The sequence below is a fragment of the Apodemus sylvaticus genome, chromosome 6, assembly GCF_947179515.1.
Source record: "Apodemus sylvaticus chromosome 6, mApoSyl1.1, whole genome shotgun sequence".
Lineage (NCBI taxonomy): Eukaryota > Metazoa > Chordata > Mammalia > Rodentia > Muridae > Apodemus > Apodemus sylvaticus.
In genome coordinates, this window is record NC_067477.1 from 100,311,642 (window position 1) to 100,325,278 (window position 13,637).

Here is a 13,637-nt window from a genome sequence, read left to right on the forward strand (position 1 = left end):
TGGCCTCTAACATATTATACAAACATACATTCAGGCAAACACTCATGTACAAAATAAATACTAAATCTTAAAAAAAGAGTTCTGAGGTGACTCTAAACTGAGTCAAGTTGACAGTTAAAACTCTCACGGCGCCTCCTAGTGTAGACTCTTACCAGCTTCGGGGGGATGAGAGCTATGCACCCTCACTGTCCTAGTCTTGTTCCTGCCTGTACCAGCTTCTCTGAAAGCCCCACCTTCTCCTTTCTTGAGTGCTAGCAAGCAGCCCCTGGCTGACTGGGCGGATTGTGTGCTCAGTGGCCTCCACAGCAAGACACAAACAATTGGGCAAGTGTGCGGTGGGGACGCAGTCTCCGCTCTGAAGCTGGTGAGGCTCTTGGCTTAGACAATCAGAAGCAACGCTCCCGCACCCCCCCCCCCCCCATGTTAAGTGTGCCGCCAGCATGGGGCTACTTCAGCCCCACGCCCACGCAAGTGGGCTCATCCCCATTTCATGGAGAAGAAAGCCAAGCCTGGGAGGTGGCCAAGCCTCAGGACGGTCTGTCGGAACCCAAGCCCCGATGTCACATAGTTATATGCGAGAAGAGTAAAGAACGCTTTTGAAATTGGCTGAAAGGCAGCGCTAGGCAAGAGGCCGTCTTGCTTTGTGCGCGGACATGTTTTGAAAAGCATTTCCTTGCTGTCTGGAAAGCTTTTTGCTGTCTACAGTTCCACGGGAGCCTTGAGTCCCGCTGAGCCCCGTCCCCAGCTCACCTGCGCAGAGCACTCGAGGCCCCCCGCACAGCACTTTCCTGTGCATTAGCGTACATTTAATCTCAGCACAGCCCAGGAGGCCTTTTCTTTCCTTAATGCTGCCTTTCGTGTTGGAACAAAAGCCAATCAGTCTTGGCCCTACAAAGCCACAGACAGGCAGAATCAACTCACCGTGCTGCTGCCTCACCCTTGCTTGAGGTCCTGGGAGAAAGTCAGCCAAGGCACAGGAGGACACGGGGCATGTCCTCGTGAGGACGTGACGTCTCACCACCTCACCTCCTCCTGAGACCTGCCTTTTTGCAGCTGCGGTAGGACCTCAGAGTCCTAGGTACAATGACCACAGACAGATGAGGCTTCTGTGCTTGATGAGCCCTGGGAGTAACTGGGGTGCCTCACATCCTGGGATGATGGCCTGGCCGGTCTCTCGGATCCCAAGACTCAAAGCCCTTTAATTCACAGTGTCTTACCTCTTAGGCCACCGGTATACCTGCCTCCCCTCCCCGAATATACTTGTGGGAATAGGAAGACCACTCCTTCCATCACCATGTGTGCTGGCTAATTTTATGTCAGCTTGACACAAGCTATAGTTATCACGGAGGAGGCAGCCTCTATTGAGAAAATGTCTCAATAAAATGCCTGCATGAAAACCTATAGGGCATTCTCTCTCTCTCTCTTTCCCTCTCTCTCCCTCTCTCACCCTCTCTTTTGTTTTTTGAAACACGGTTTCTTTGTGTAACAGCCCTGGCTATCCTAGAACTCACTTTGTAGATGAACTCACAGAGAGCCTCCTGTCTCCTATGTGCTGGGATTAAAGACATGTGCCACCATGCCTGACCAGAGGGCATTTTCTTAACTAGTGATTGATGGAGGAGGGCCCAGCCCATTGTAGGTGGTACAACCCTGGGCTAGTGATCCTTAGTTCTATAAGACAGCAGCAGAAGGAGCAAGCCAGTAAGCAGTACCCCTTCATAGTCTCTGGATCTGCCCTGCCTCCAGGTTCCTGCCCTGTCTGAGTTCCTGCCCTCACTGCTTTTGATGAGGAACTGTCATATGGAAACTGAGTGAACAAACCCTTTCCTCTCCAAGTTGCTTGTGGTCATTGTCATCACAGCAATGGAAACCCAAACTAAGACAACCTGTATGAAGCCTACATCTCGGAGGGTCTATTGTCATGCCTATGGTTGTAAAGTCATAGGAAGGGATGCAGGCTAGGTGTCCCTGACTCTGAATTCTAGTCTCCCTCCCTTCAGCAGAGCTGAATCAAGTGGGCTGGGAAGGGACAGGGCTGTGTATGGCAGAGGGTGTACCCCGAACACCTCTGCGCCATCAACAGTTTCACAGGCACATCTGCGACCCTCCCTCCACCCCCACCATCCCCCCCATGTTTCCTACCATCATTGTTTGTGTCCATCTGCCTGAAGATCTTGTCTGTTCGCTTCTCGGGCGTGGACTCGTCCTCGGGCATCTTCATCACGGAGGACACCATCTTGTAGATGGCCTGCAAAGGGGCATCTGTGAGTGTGCTCGGGAGGATGGAGGGTGGGTGATGGTCCTCACTCAGCCCACCAAGGAGCACGGACAGGGCAGAGTGCTCCCCGTCTGGGTCAGGACCCTTCTCTCATCAGAACAAACCTCACAGACAGGGTGCTGGGTGAAGGGAGCCAGGAACGGTTAAGTGATGTTCAAGAGCACAGGATACAGCTGGGGTGGTGGAAAGGCAGAGGGCTCCTGGCCTGGAGTGTGGGGGCGGGAGGGGGGAGGGCATAGCGTCTGTCCGAGAGATATAAAGGATCTTTGGTGGGGAGCTGGGAAAGCTCGGAGGGAAGATCAAAGGGGAAATACACTGAGCCCTGCCCACCCGTGGGTCCTCAATCTGCAGATTCAACAAACTACAGGTAGGAAATCGTCTAGAAAAAGAAACTGGAGGTACATAGACCTTTTCTTATTATTTCCCAAATGATATGATACAAAGTATTATTAACATCTATAGCTACTGCATTAGGCACTGTATATAACTACTTTACTTATTGTATGCATGTATATATGTATGTATGTATGTATATATGTATGTATGTATGTATTGAGGGGTGATCTCACATGGAGTTCAAAGGACAACTTGTGGAAGCTGGTTCTCTTTACCTGCCAGGTGGGTCTTAGGGATCGAACTCTGGGAACCCTAGATGAAACCCTAGAACGAGGCTTGGTAGCAAGCACCTTTCCCCACAGAGCCATCTCACTGACCCAAATACAGAGACGATTTGAAGCACACGGCAGGAAGAATGCAGGCTGCACGCGAGCATCACTCCTGTGAAGGATGGACCGCTACTCGTCCTTTACTGCGTCGTTCTGATCTTTACAGGAGGCCGTACAGACAGCTAACGTGTGTGTGTGTGTGTGTGTGTGTGTGTGTGTGTGTTAGACACATGTGTGCAGATGAACCCGTGCAGAGGCCAGATAGGAATGCTGGTGTCCACAGTGTTATCTTCCGTCTCTCACTGAACCTGGAGCCCACCATTTTAGCTAGGCTGACAACAAGCTTATGGGACTCACTTGTCCCCTAGTTCTAGGGTTTCCGGCATGCTCAGCCACTCCTGGCCTTTACGGGGGTGTTCCAATTCTTGCTCCAATAATTCTTAATCACCTGTCTGAGCACCAGATCTCATTAAAAGTAAAAATATGACCCATTTTACAGAATAAGCCCAGTGGATGAGCTCAGCTGGGGCCTGATGTCTCATAAGCAATTGATAGAAGCTTGGCTTTTAGCGTTACTCTTTGCAAAGACCTGCAGTCCTTTAGGACACCAGGTAACAAGTGGGCTGAGGAATGACCTGGTGTCATGGTGATCATAAAGAGTACAGGGCTGGGCATGGGGCTGGGACACCGGCTCCCCTAGCTCACCCCACCCCCACCCCCCATTCCTGGCCCTGCCGAGTGCCGGTACCTGCACAATCTCCAGCATCTCGCTGCGGCTGATGTAGCCATTGCCGTCCAGGTCGTACATGCTGAAGGCCCACTTGAGCTTCTGTTCCAGCTTGCCCCGAGAGGTCACGCTCAGTGCGATGATGAACTCCCGGAAGTCGATGGTGCCATCGCTGTTGGTGTCAAAGGTGCGGAAGACATGTTCGGCGAACTTGGAGGCATCTCCATAGGGGAAGAAGTTGGCGTAGATCTTCTTGAATTCATCCACAGTCAGGTGGCCGGTGGGGCAGTCCTTGAGGAAGCCCTTGTACCACTCCTGCAGCTCGTGGTCGGTGAACTCCGTGTGTTCCCGCAGGTCCTGCAGTACCTCAGGCCGCAGCTTGCTGTTCTGCTTGCCCATGGCGGCTGGCGGTGGAGACTAAACCTGTGAGGCAAAGACACGAGGTGAGCTGTGGATGCCTGGGACCCCAGGCCTGGCTTCCTATCACACCCTACCACCAAGCTGGCTAAGCAACATCCCCTGAATGCCCAGTGCCATCAGCCACAGCACTGGCTCTCAGCCCTCCTGATGCCACTGCAACCCTTCAATACAGTTCCTCATGTTGGGATGAACCCCCAATCATAAAGTTACTTTCGTTGCTACTTCACAACTGTAATTTTGTTATGGTTTTGGATCATAATGTAAATACCTGATATGCAAGATGGTCTTAGGTGACACCCCACCCCCACCCCGTGAAAGGGTCATTTGATCCCTAAAGCGGTTATGACACCTAGCAGGGCTAGAAGAACTCAAGACCATGACAGTGCAAGCTCTAACTTTCAGCATGTCCTGGATGGCTCTTGTCAGGAGGTACAAAATGGTTTCACACCACATGGTAAAACCCAGACCATGCTAAGAAAGACAGAAAGCATATCTTCTTATGGCTAGGCACGGTCTACTTGGAGCATGCATGCAGAATCGTGGTGTGAGGGTACGGGGGAGGCAAGCTAAAAATCAGTGGAATGAACCGGAAAGGGTTAAACAAGAGTCAGGGTTGAGACAAACCCCTCTGCATCAGCTCAGGGGCCTCACAGACCTGATCCTGACCCTTTGCTCTGAACAGCTAGTTCTTTTTCTCTTGGGGGACCCGGCACATTCGTTTGTTTCTTTGTCACAGATACATTTGTTTGGGCAGGTGGATGTCAGCTAGGTTCAGTTTATAAGCCGACTGACACCCGTCCTGAGTGGACTTGGGGTGGAGGCCAGAGAACAGGACCATGGCTTTAGCCTTTCAGAGTTTAACTTCAGCAATCCTAATTTTATAAGTGACATTTATCAACCCCATTCCTACCCAGATCCAGATTTCTAGGTAAATCTGGGTAAGTAGGGTTTCAAAGGGACCCGGGTATTAAGAAAGCTTTGAAGCATACTGACAGGGGCTTTTAGACCCCCAAGACCTCCCTTCCCCCTCCACATGGGAGAAGTTACCAGCGCACGCCATGATGCTGTTTTTATCCTAGAATAGAGGCACCGGGAAACCTTCGGGAAGTCCCCCGCTTTCTGTTATGCCTCTAAGATATTGCTCTGGCAGGGAGATCTAGAATTAGCATCGATCAGTTGGTGAATGGTAACAGCCTGAAACAGGCCCCGCCCCTCCCCACAGAAATCCAGGACTGTGTTCCACTGGAACGCCTGCATCACTGCGGTCTCCCACAAGGCCGTGTGTGAGACCCTGCAGCGATCGGTCGCTGGACATTAATACCCGTTCACTTCGCTACCTCGATTTTGTTTTCTTTCTTTCCCAGTAACAACACACGTGCATAGCTCAGTTATTTTTGAAACATACAGAAGAATGAGTGTGGGTGGGTCTCCTCTACCCAAGTCCTGAAGCAAGCCACTCTGAAATGCTAGGAGGCTTATGGATTCTAAGCACAAGAGGCTGGACGCTGTTAAGGAAGAGGAGACATGCACTCAGGATCACTCGCTACGTCCTGTCTTCTTCACCCCTCTCCCAGGATGTCAGCTTTCTATGCACATATTTTATTTACTTATCTACATGACTATGAGATATTTAAAGTTCCTTGTCCAACACAGACATATGGCAGCTTGATATTGCCTTTCAATAAAGTAAAGCGCATGTTCACTTATCTAAACACATCCTCCCCTGCACAAACAACCAACTCAAATGTCCACAGTATCCTATCAGAAATAATCATCAGCTGAGTTAGCCTGGTGCCACACATCTGTGATTCCAGAACTGGAGGGTGGAGGCAGGAGGATCAGGAGTTCAAGGTCATCCTTGACTATATAGCAAGTTCAGGACCAGCCTGGGCTACACGAGACCCTGTCTCAAAAAGTTATATTCAAAGAGAGAGAACAAGCAGGCCAGTAGTGGGGCATGCCTTAACCCCAGCGTGCAGTGACAGGAGCAGACAGATGGGAGTTCAAGGAAGGCTAGCCTGGGCTACAGAGCAAGTTCTCAGACAGCCAGGATTACACAGAGAATCCCTGTCTCACCACACACACACACACACACACACACACACACACACACACAGAGAGAGAGAGAGAGAGAGAGAGAGAGAGAGATCTACACATGGGCATGTGGTGATTGCTGCCGCGTGAGAACAGGTCAGATGGGTTTGCCTGTGGAGGCCTCCTCTGGAAGAACTTACTGGAAACAGTAAAGTTGGCTGAGGAGGAGAAATGACTGGATGGTCAAGAACCTTGTAAGGACCTTTTGCCATGTTTTCCTTTGTAATTTTATTTATTTGTTTTTTTGAAATAGGGTCTCATGTAGCTCAGGCTGGCTTCAAACTCACTGTGTAGCTGAGGATGACCTGCACCCTTACCTTCCTGCCTCCACTGTCTAGCAGTCCCAGGTGTGAGCCACCCTGCCTGGCGCATTTGCAATTTTAAGATGTTGAAATGTGTCCCTAGGTTCTTTCCCTTTTTTTTTTTCCTTCAATGCTTTAAGAATATTTACTTATATGGTATGTTACAAGACTTTTTCTCGTTATATAATACATTGCGGGTGTGCCTGGCACCTGCAGAGGCCGGAATAGGAAGTCGGATTCCTGGAACTGAGTTACAGAAGTTGTGAGCCACCATGTGGGTGTAGGGAACAGGACTGAACTGCGGGCCTCTGCAAGAACAGCAAGGGCCCTCTCGCCAGGATCCCAGTCCCCTTGGCTTCAAAATCTACTCAAAGAAGAAGCATGCCCGAGTCACAGTGGCCTAGCCCCTAGCTCTTGACTGGTGGCATTGTCTAAGGACCTCTGAGTTGATAGAACAATGTCGGCTAAGGCCTGTCTGGGAGGGGCTTCAGGAACAAGAAGCAGAGTCAGAGCCTGGGTGGTGGCCCACAGCTTTAATGCCAGCACTCAGAAGGCAGAGGCAGGCAGATGACTCTGAGTTCCAGGCTAGCCTGGTCTATATATATAGAGAGAAGCCTGTCTCAAAAACAAAACAAAACCAAAAAGGTTAAGGTGCTGGAAGCCTGCGTGGAGAGGCGCAGACCCCGGAGTCCCCGCTGATGGCTGACTGCCAGGTCCTTTTCTTCTTCTTCTTCTTCTTCTTCTTCTTCTTCTTCTTCTTCTTCTTCTTCTTCTTCTTCTTCTTCTTCTTCCTCTTCCTCTTCCTCTTCCTCTTCCTCCTTCTTCTTCCCCCCTTCCCCTTCCTCTTCTTCTTCTTCCTCCTCCTCCTTCTTCTTTTCTTCTTCTTCTTTTCTCCTCCTCCTCCTCTTCCTCCTCCTCTTCCTCCTCCTCCTCCTCCTCCTCTTCTCTCTCCCTGTCTCACAGCCTTGCTTCTATTAAAGTTTAGTGCTTTCTTCCTGCTTCACCTACAACCTGGGCTTAAACCACCAGTCAGCCAGCCTCTCCCTGGCCGGATGCTCAGCTTCTCACTGGAGCTTGATGGGGTGGCCAGTGCTGGCCGGAAGTTCCTCCAGAAGCTAACTACATCCAGCTCTGAACAGGAGCCCACCATACCAACTTCTCCAGCCACAGAGAGTCTGCCCTGAGAGGACAAATGTGACTGCTCGTGGCTGAGGGGTCACCAAAGGCCCAGGATAAGCACATAGATAAAGAGCTAGCCCCCTGTCCAGGGTCCCCCATCCAGGTGCTCCGACCACACCCCAACACAGCGTAAGAGTGTGTCATGGCTCCTTGGGAAGAGATAGAAATGCCCTGGTTTTATTGTAGGTAATTCATTTTGGAAACTCAATTAACCAGACACACGTAAGATAGAAGCCACAGTGGGAACACGGACGCGGAGGTTAGAATAGGGCAGTCATCAGTTGGGGAGGGTGGAACACCTTGCCATGGTTGGTCCAAAGAATCCTGGAGCGGAGCAGGACAAGAGGTGCAAAAAGAGTTGTCCAAGGTCCTCTAGGAATACGGATGAGGAAGGAAGGAAGGAAGGAAGGAAGGAAGGAAGGAAGGAAGGAAGGAAGGAGGGAGGGAGGGAGGGAGGGAGGGAGGGAGGGAGGGATGGAGGGAGGGACAAGGAGGAAGGAAGGAAAGAAGGTGGGAGGAAGGGAGGGAGGGAGAAGGAGGAAGAAAGGAAGGAAGAAAGAAAGGAGGGAGGGACAGGAGAAAGGAGGGAGGGAGGAAAGAAGGAAGGAAGAAGGGGGAAAGGAAGGAAGAAAGGAGGGAGGGACGGGGGGGGGGGGGAAGAGGGAGGGGGAGGGAGGAAGGAAGAAGAAGGGAAGTGGAGGACCTAGAGGAGGGGACACTGAGCTGAGCCCAGGAAGGTAGCTGCTAGGACGCAGGCCCTCAGGAGGCTGACAGGCTGACTGTGTGAAACAAGGTGGGCGGGGGACCCCAGAAAGCAGGGCAGAGGTTGGGGTGGTAGGAGGTGAGAGGTGGAGAAGCCAGGTTGGACCAAGGTGGGGGTGTGGGTCCCCTGCTCCTGCTCAGGTACTAGCATCGGAGAGAGAAGGACCTAGACCTGGTGCAGCCACGGAGCTCCCAGGCCCTCACCACTGAACTGTTCACGTGGGGAGACCTGTATGGCGTCTCTGGACTGGGGTCTACTTAGAAACTTCACACATCAGATACATCTTGCCAACCAGAAAACTGACCCTCCGAGAGCCGCAGAACCTCTCCCAGGTGAGCCAGGCCTGACTCCAGGCTGCCTGGCTGTGGATTGTGTGGGTAGGACAGTCCCAGAGAGGGCAGTGTGGAAACAGCTGCGCTGCCGCCACGGCCAGCCCTGTGCTTGCGCTCCTCTTCGTGATCCGCAGCCCTGCGCCTCAGCCAGGCCCCAGAGCCTTGGTCCTCAGCTCAGGCACGCAGCATCCACTCACCTCACTGAACACACAGCACTGCTGTGCCCGTGATTTATCATCTAACAGATGCTGCTAAAATGCCAAACTCCTCGCACCCGCTCTACAGATATCTGTGGGGAGGAAGCTGCAGTGCACAGAGCCTTGGTGCCCGGGAAGAGATGCTTGATTTCCCAGCTCCTGTTCAAATAGTTCAGAGAATCCAGGCTGTGTGTGCCTCTGCCCAGCCTTTGCCTCCTGCCTGGGATGCAGGCAGAATGCATGCTTTGTGTATACACACACACACCACATTACACACACATACCACATACACATGCAGACACTGCATTTCACACACACCACACACACAGCATATACACACACAACACATACACAGCACACACACCACATACCACATACATTCACCACACACACACCATACATACACTACATACACACACACAGCACATACATACACAGCATACACACACACACATACACCACACCATACACTCACCACACATACCACATACACACACAGTACACACATACTATATACACGTGCAGACACACAGCATCTCACACACACCACACACATAACACACACACAGCACACACACACATCACATACCACATACACTCATCACATACCACATACACTCACCACACACATACCATATATACACTACACACACACACACACACACATACACACATATACACACACACAGCACATACACACACACATACACCACACCACATACACTCACCACAGACACCACATATACACACAGCACACACACACCGCACCACATACATTCACCACACACACCACATATACACACACATACCACATACACATACAGACACACCACATCACACACACACCACACTGCACCACCCCCTCCACACACACGCACCCCCCCCACACACCCTTGTTCCCAGGATCTACTAATTTGGAGGCTGGGACATAGCTAGCATCCAAGTAGACCCTGAGTGACCCTCTCTGTATGCAAAGAACAAGGCTGAAGCATCAGGAGGTGGAGACCCCTGGGAGCCTTCAAACCATGTTTTAGGGCTATCCCTGAGGCACTGAGGGTCCATGGGATGTAGAAAAGGGAAAAGGAAGGGTCTGAGCCTCAGGACCTGGCTCTGAGAGGAGCGATGGCTTGAAGATATGCTCCTGCAGGCAAACTCAAAGGAAGGGCAGTGTCAATGGGAGTGGGTCTGGTCCTCTTAAGAACCTGGGACCGATGGCTTAGGCAGTATGAGATAGAGGAAGAGAGGGGAGGATTGGCCCTTTTCTGAAACTCCAGTAAAGAAGGCCGCTATGTAAGGAGGCCCAGCCCTAGAGGGACTCGTGGAGCAGGGGCCTCCTGCCCTGCCATGCTCCACTACACCCAGATGGGAAAACACACCTGTACAATGCTAAGTGTTGCTAAGACTCACGGACGTCCAGCAGCCAGCCAGCCCGGAGCCGTGGAAATGCCCAGCTCAGTGCGGTCAGTGACAGTGACCCACACTCCATCTCCAAAGGGGATGAGGATCCAGTACAGAGGCTTGGGACAGAGGACGAACAGTCATAGAGCAAGTTGGCTAAAGAACCCCAGGGAGGGCAAGAAAGCTGGCTCCCAGCAGCAGAAAGGCCCCCACGCCCACCTTAGCCTCCTTCTTGCCATATGGAAACTTGGGCCGACAGATCCACCCAACACTTGAGCAGGTGGTCAGGACCTGCTCCAGTGTTTTCCAGTCTCGGGTTCTTGAAGTATAGACGCTTGAACCATACTGGGGTGCAGTCCCCACTCTACTGTGCCCTGCGCTACTACTGTACATTCCTAGGCAGGAGAAATTAGGTGGCTGGTCTAGGAAGATGGCATTTAGAGTCAAAACTGAAGGCCCAGAAGGGGTGGTGGGAGATGACAGGACTGGACTGGTAAGGGGGTCTCACTTGGCTCAGCTAGGAGTTGGCAGAACAGTCCATGGAGAAAGAGAAGATCCAGGTTAGAGCTGGGCTCTGTCCTCTGGGCTGTGCTCTATCCTGGGCCCCTTCCCTGCTCATATCCTGAGAGGCAATGAGTTTCCAAGGTGCACTTAGCTGGTACCTCACAGAAGCTCCCGGCCAGTAAAGTGGCTGTCAAAGCCACGCCGGATCTCTTAATGTGCACTTTCATGAAACTGCTAAGTGGAGCCCACAAACGCTGGCGGTCTCACAGATGCTTCCTGGCACTCGCCCGTAGACGCCTAACAGAGACCTGGATAAAATATTTAATATGAAAGGCCTCATTTTAGCTCTCCTGGAGGCACGGAGACAGCGGCAAGGATGAGAGACGGGCTCAGTGCTGCGCACCCCGTGACCCCTCTGTTATTCATTAAGCAACCGAGCCAGCCTTAGCCAGCCTTATTGATGTTTAGCTGTCTGGGAAAGCACCTGACAAAACTCGAACACTTTTGCAGGGACAGAAAAATCACTGTGTGTGCTCCCCAGAAGAAATACTAACCTAGCTCTGGCCATCAGACTAACCCAGGCTTCGTTGATCAGACAACCCTACTTTCGTCTTTAGCAGGGGGGTTGGGGGGATGAGTGGGGGTGGGGTGGGGGTGGGGGGAGAAGAATGAGGGTCCCTGGGGATAACACAGTCACCTCCTTGGCTTAAAGCACTTCATATTCTTGCAGGGCTTAGATCAGACAGACAACAGCCTTGGCGTATCGAAGACATGTGACTTCCTGGTAATGGGAACTGGGGAAGGGAGCTAGCAGCTCCTCTGCCTTCTCCCTGGGTCTCTGATATGCTCTTACTGTCCTCAAAACACTGGATTGTAAAGTAAAGGACAAGCAAAAAGGTAGCTGGGGAGCTCTGTGAAAATATTTAACCCAAGCTTGGTACGGCGAGTAGAAAGCTTTGCTAACAGCACAGTTGTGTTGTCGCTGAGAGGCCCTTGGGAACCCAGCGCTCCAATGTCCCATTAACCACAGCTCAGCGCTGGTTACGAACATGAGTGGCACAGTTTATTCCACCACGCAGCAATCTCATCAGTCAGACTGCCAAACCTCACAGGCTGCTAGACACAGATGCTGGAGGAAAGGTGGTCAGAGATACAGGTACCAAATCCTGGATGAAGTCCTGGACTCAGGAGAGACTGGGTGAGTCTTCTGTGGATTTGATCTTCAACCAACCATCTGGGTTTGGCGGATGGAGAGCCATGTCAGGTGGAACAGAAGGTGGCAGGGGGGAAACAGCCTCAACTGTGCTCTTCCTTATGGTGAAACTCCTCCCCCTCCCCCATCCTCCTCCTCCTCCTCTTCCTCCTCTTCCTCCTCTCCCTCCCCCTCCTCTTCCCTGCTGTAGGTGAGACTCAAACAGCCTCAGCCTCGCTTCAGTGCAGCAGCCCTCTGCCGCCCTGGTAAGTGTAGCAGGAGATGCACCTGGAGCCACACAAGCTGCACTGAGGCTGGACGGACACTAGAGGGGGCAGGCTGGCAGATTCCCTAGCCTTTGGCTGACACCCGTTTCAGTTTCTAAACTAAGCATAAAAGCACAGTAGGTCTAGACCAGAGCTTCTCAGTGGGTAGGTGCCAACTCCTTGGGGGTTGCAGGACTCTTCACAGGGGTCATCTAAGACTATCGGAAAACACATTGTGACTTGTAACAGTAACGAAATTAGAAAGTAGCAATGAAAATAATTTTATGGTTGGGGGTCAGCATGACATGAGGAACTGTATTAAAGGGTCACAGCATTTGGGAGATTGAGAAACACTAGTCTAAACTCAAGTTAAGTCCTTAGTGTAAAACACACAGGATTTGGGCCCGCTTTGGAACACAATGGGTTAAATCCAACAGGCTGTGGGCATCGCTCACCCGTTTCTCTTCCCTCTTTCCATGTGGTTGTAGGAAAATCTCATATTACATATGCATGTAGCTGCCATCATATTTCTGGTGGACAGCACTGAGCAGTACCCAGGACTCCAGAGCTGATGCCACCAAACGGGGATCCTGTGCAGGACGATTAGCACCCTTTGGCATCCTGTGCTCGCTTCACTCACTGATCCCACGAGTGAAAGATAATACGCTCCCATCCCACAGTCCACCTCCGTTCCACGGACCTAGCCTGCAGGGCTACCTTGGCTCTCTCTGGAGAAGCCAGTTGTAAGGGCCCGGAAACCTGACCCCAGCCAGCGAGGCAGAAGGCAGCAGTGAGAGAGGTACCCTCCTCTTCTGAGTGGGACAACAGCCAGCCTCCCAGTGAGATCTACGACTATGGGAGGGAGGCTAGGGTACCCACCCGCATGCAAACTCAGCCTGTCATCTGAGACACAGGTCCCAAGTCACAGCACTAGCCACTACAAAGCCTTCCTGACTCTCAAGCCCCTCCTCCCCAGGAGCTCCGCTCCCAACTCCCCAGAGCCTCAATGACTGCTAAAAAAAAAGGGCGGGGTGGGGGACAGCAGAGCCATTGAAATGACTCTGTGGGTAAAGGGCACTAGCCACGAACCTTGAGTTTAAGCCTAGGAATTCACGTGGTAGAAAAGAGGGAACTGAACCCCACCAGTGGTGTCCTCTGACCTACATACATCCACGGCCACACTTGCCCATGGCACACATATTAATCCATACACGTAAAACTTAAGCAACGAGGTAAAAGTTCAATGTAAAAGGAGAAAGAGGGGCAGCTGGCACGGAGAGTCCCGCCCTGCACCACCTGACCTCTCTCGCTCTGCTCCCC

General features: G+C 51.8%; 1 protein-coding gene across 3 annotated transcripts in view; it reads right to left on the reverse strand.

Annotated features, from left to right (window-relative positions):
* Positions 1–13,637, reverse strand: part of Hpcal1 (hippocalcin like 1) — a 105,434-nt gene that overhangs the window by 2,099 nt on the left and 89,698 nt on the right. For all 3 annotated transcript variants that reach the window (XM_052186062.1, XM_052186060.1, XM_052186061.1), the window contains 2 exons: positions 3,692–4,093; positions 2,143–2,248 (listed from right to left, as the gene is read on the reverse strand). In XM_052186062.1, the coding sequence (XP_052042022.1) occupies positions 2,143–2,248; positions 3,692–4,069 (484 nt within the window). In that variant the 5' untranslated portion in view covers positions 4,070–4,093. The remainder of the gene's footprint in view (positions 1–2,142; positions 2,249–3,691; positions 4,094–13,637) is intronic.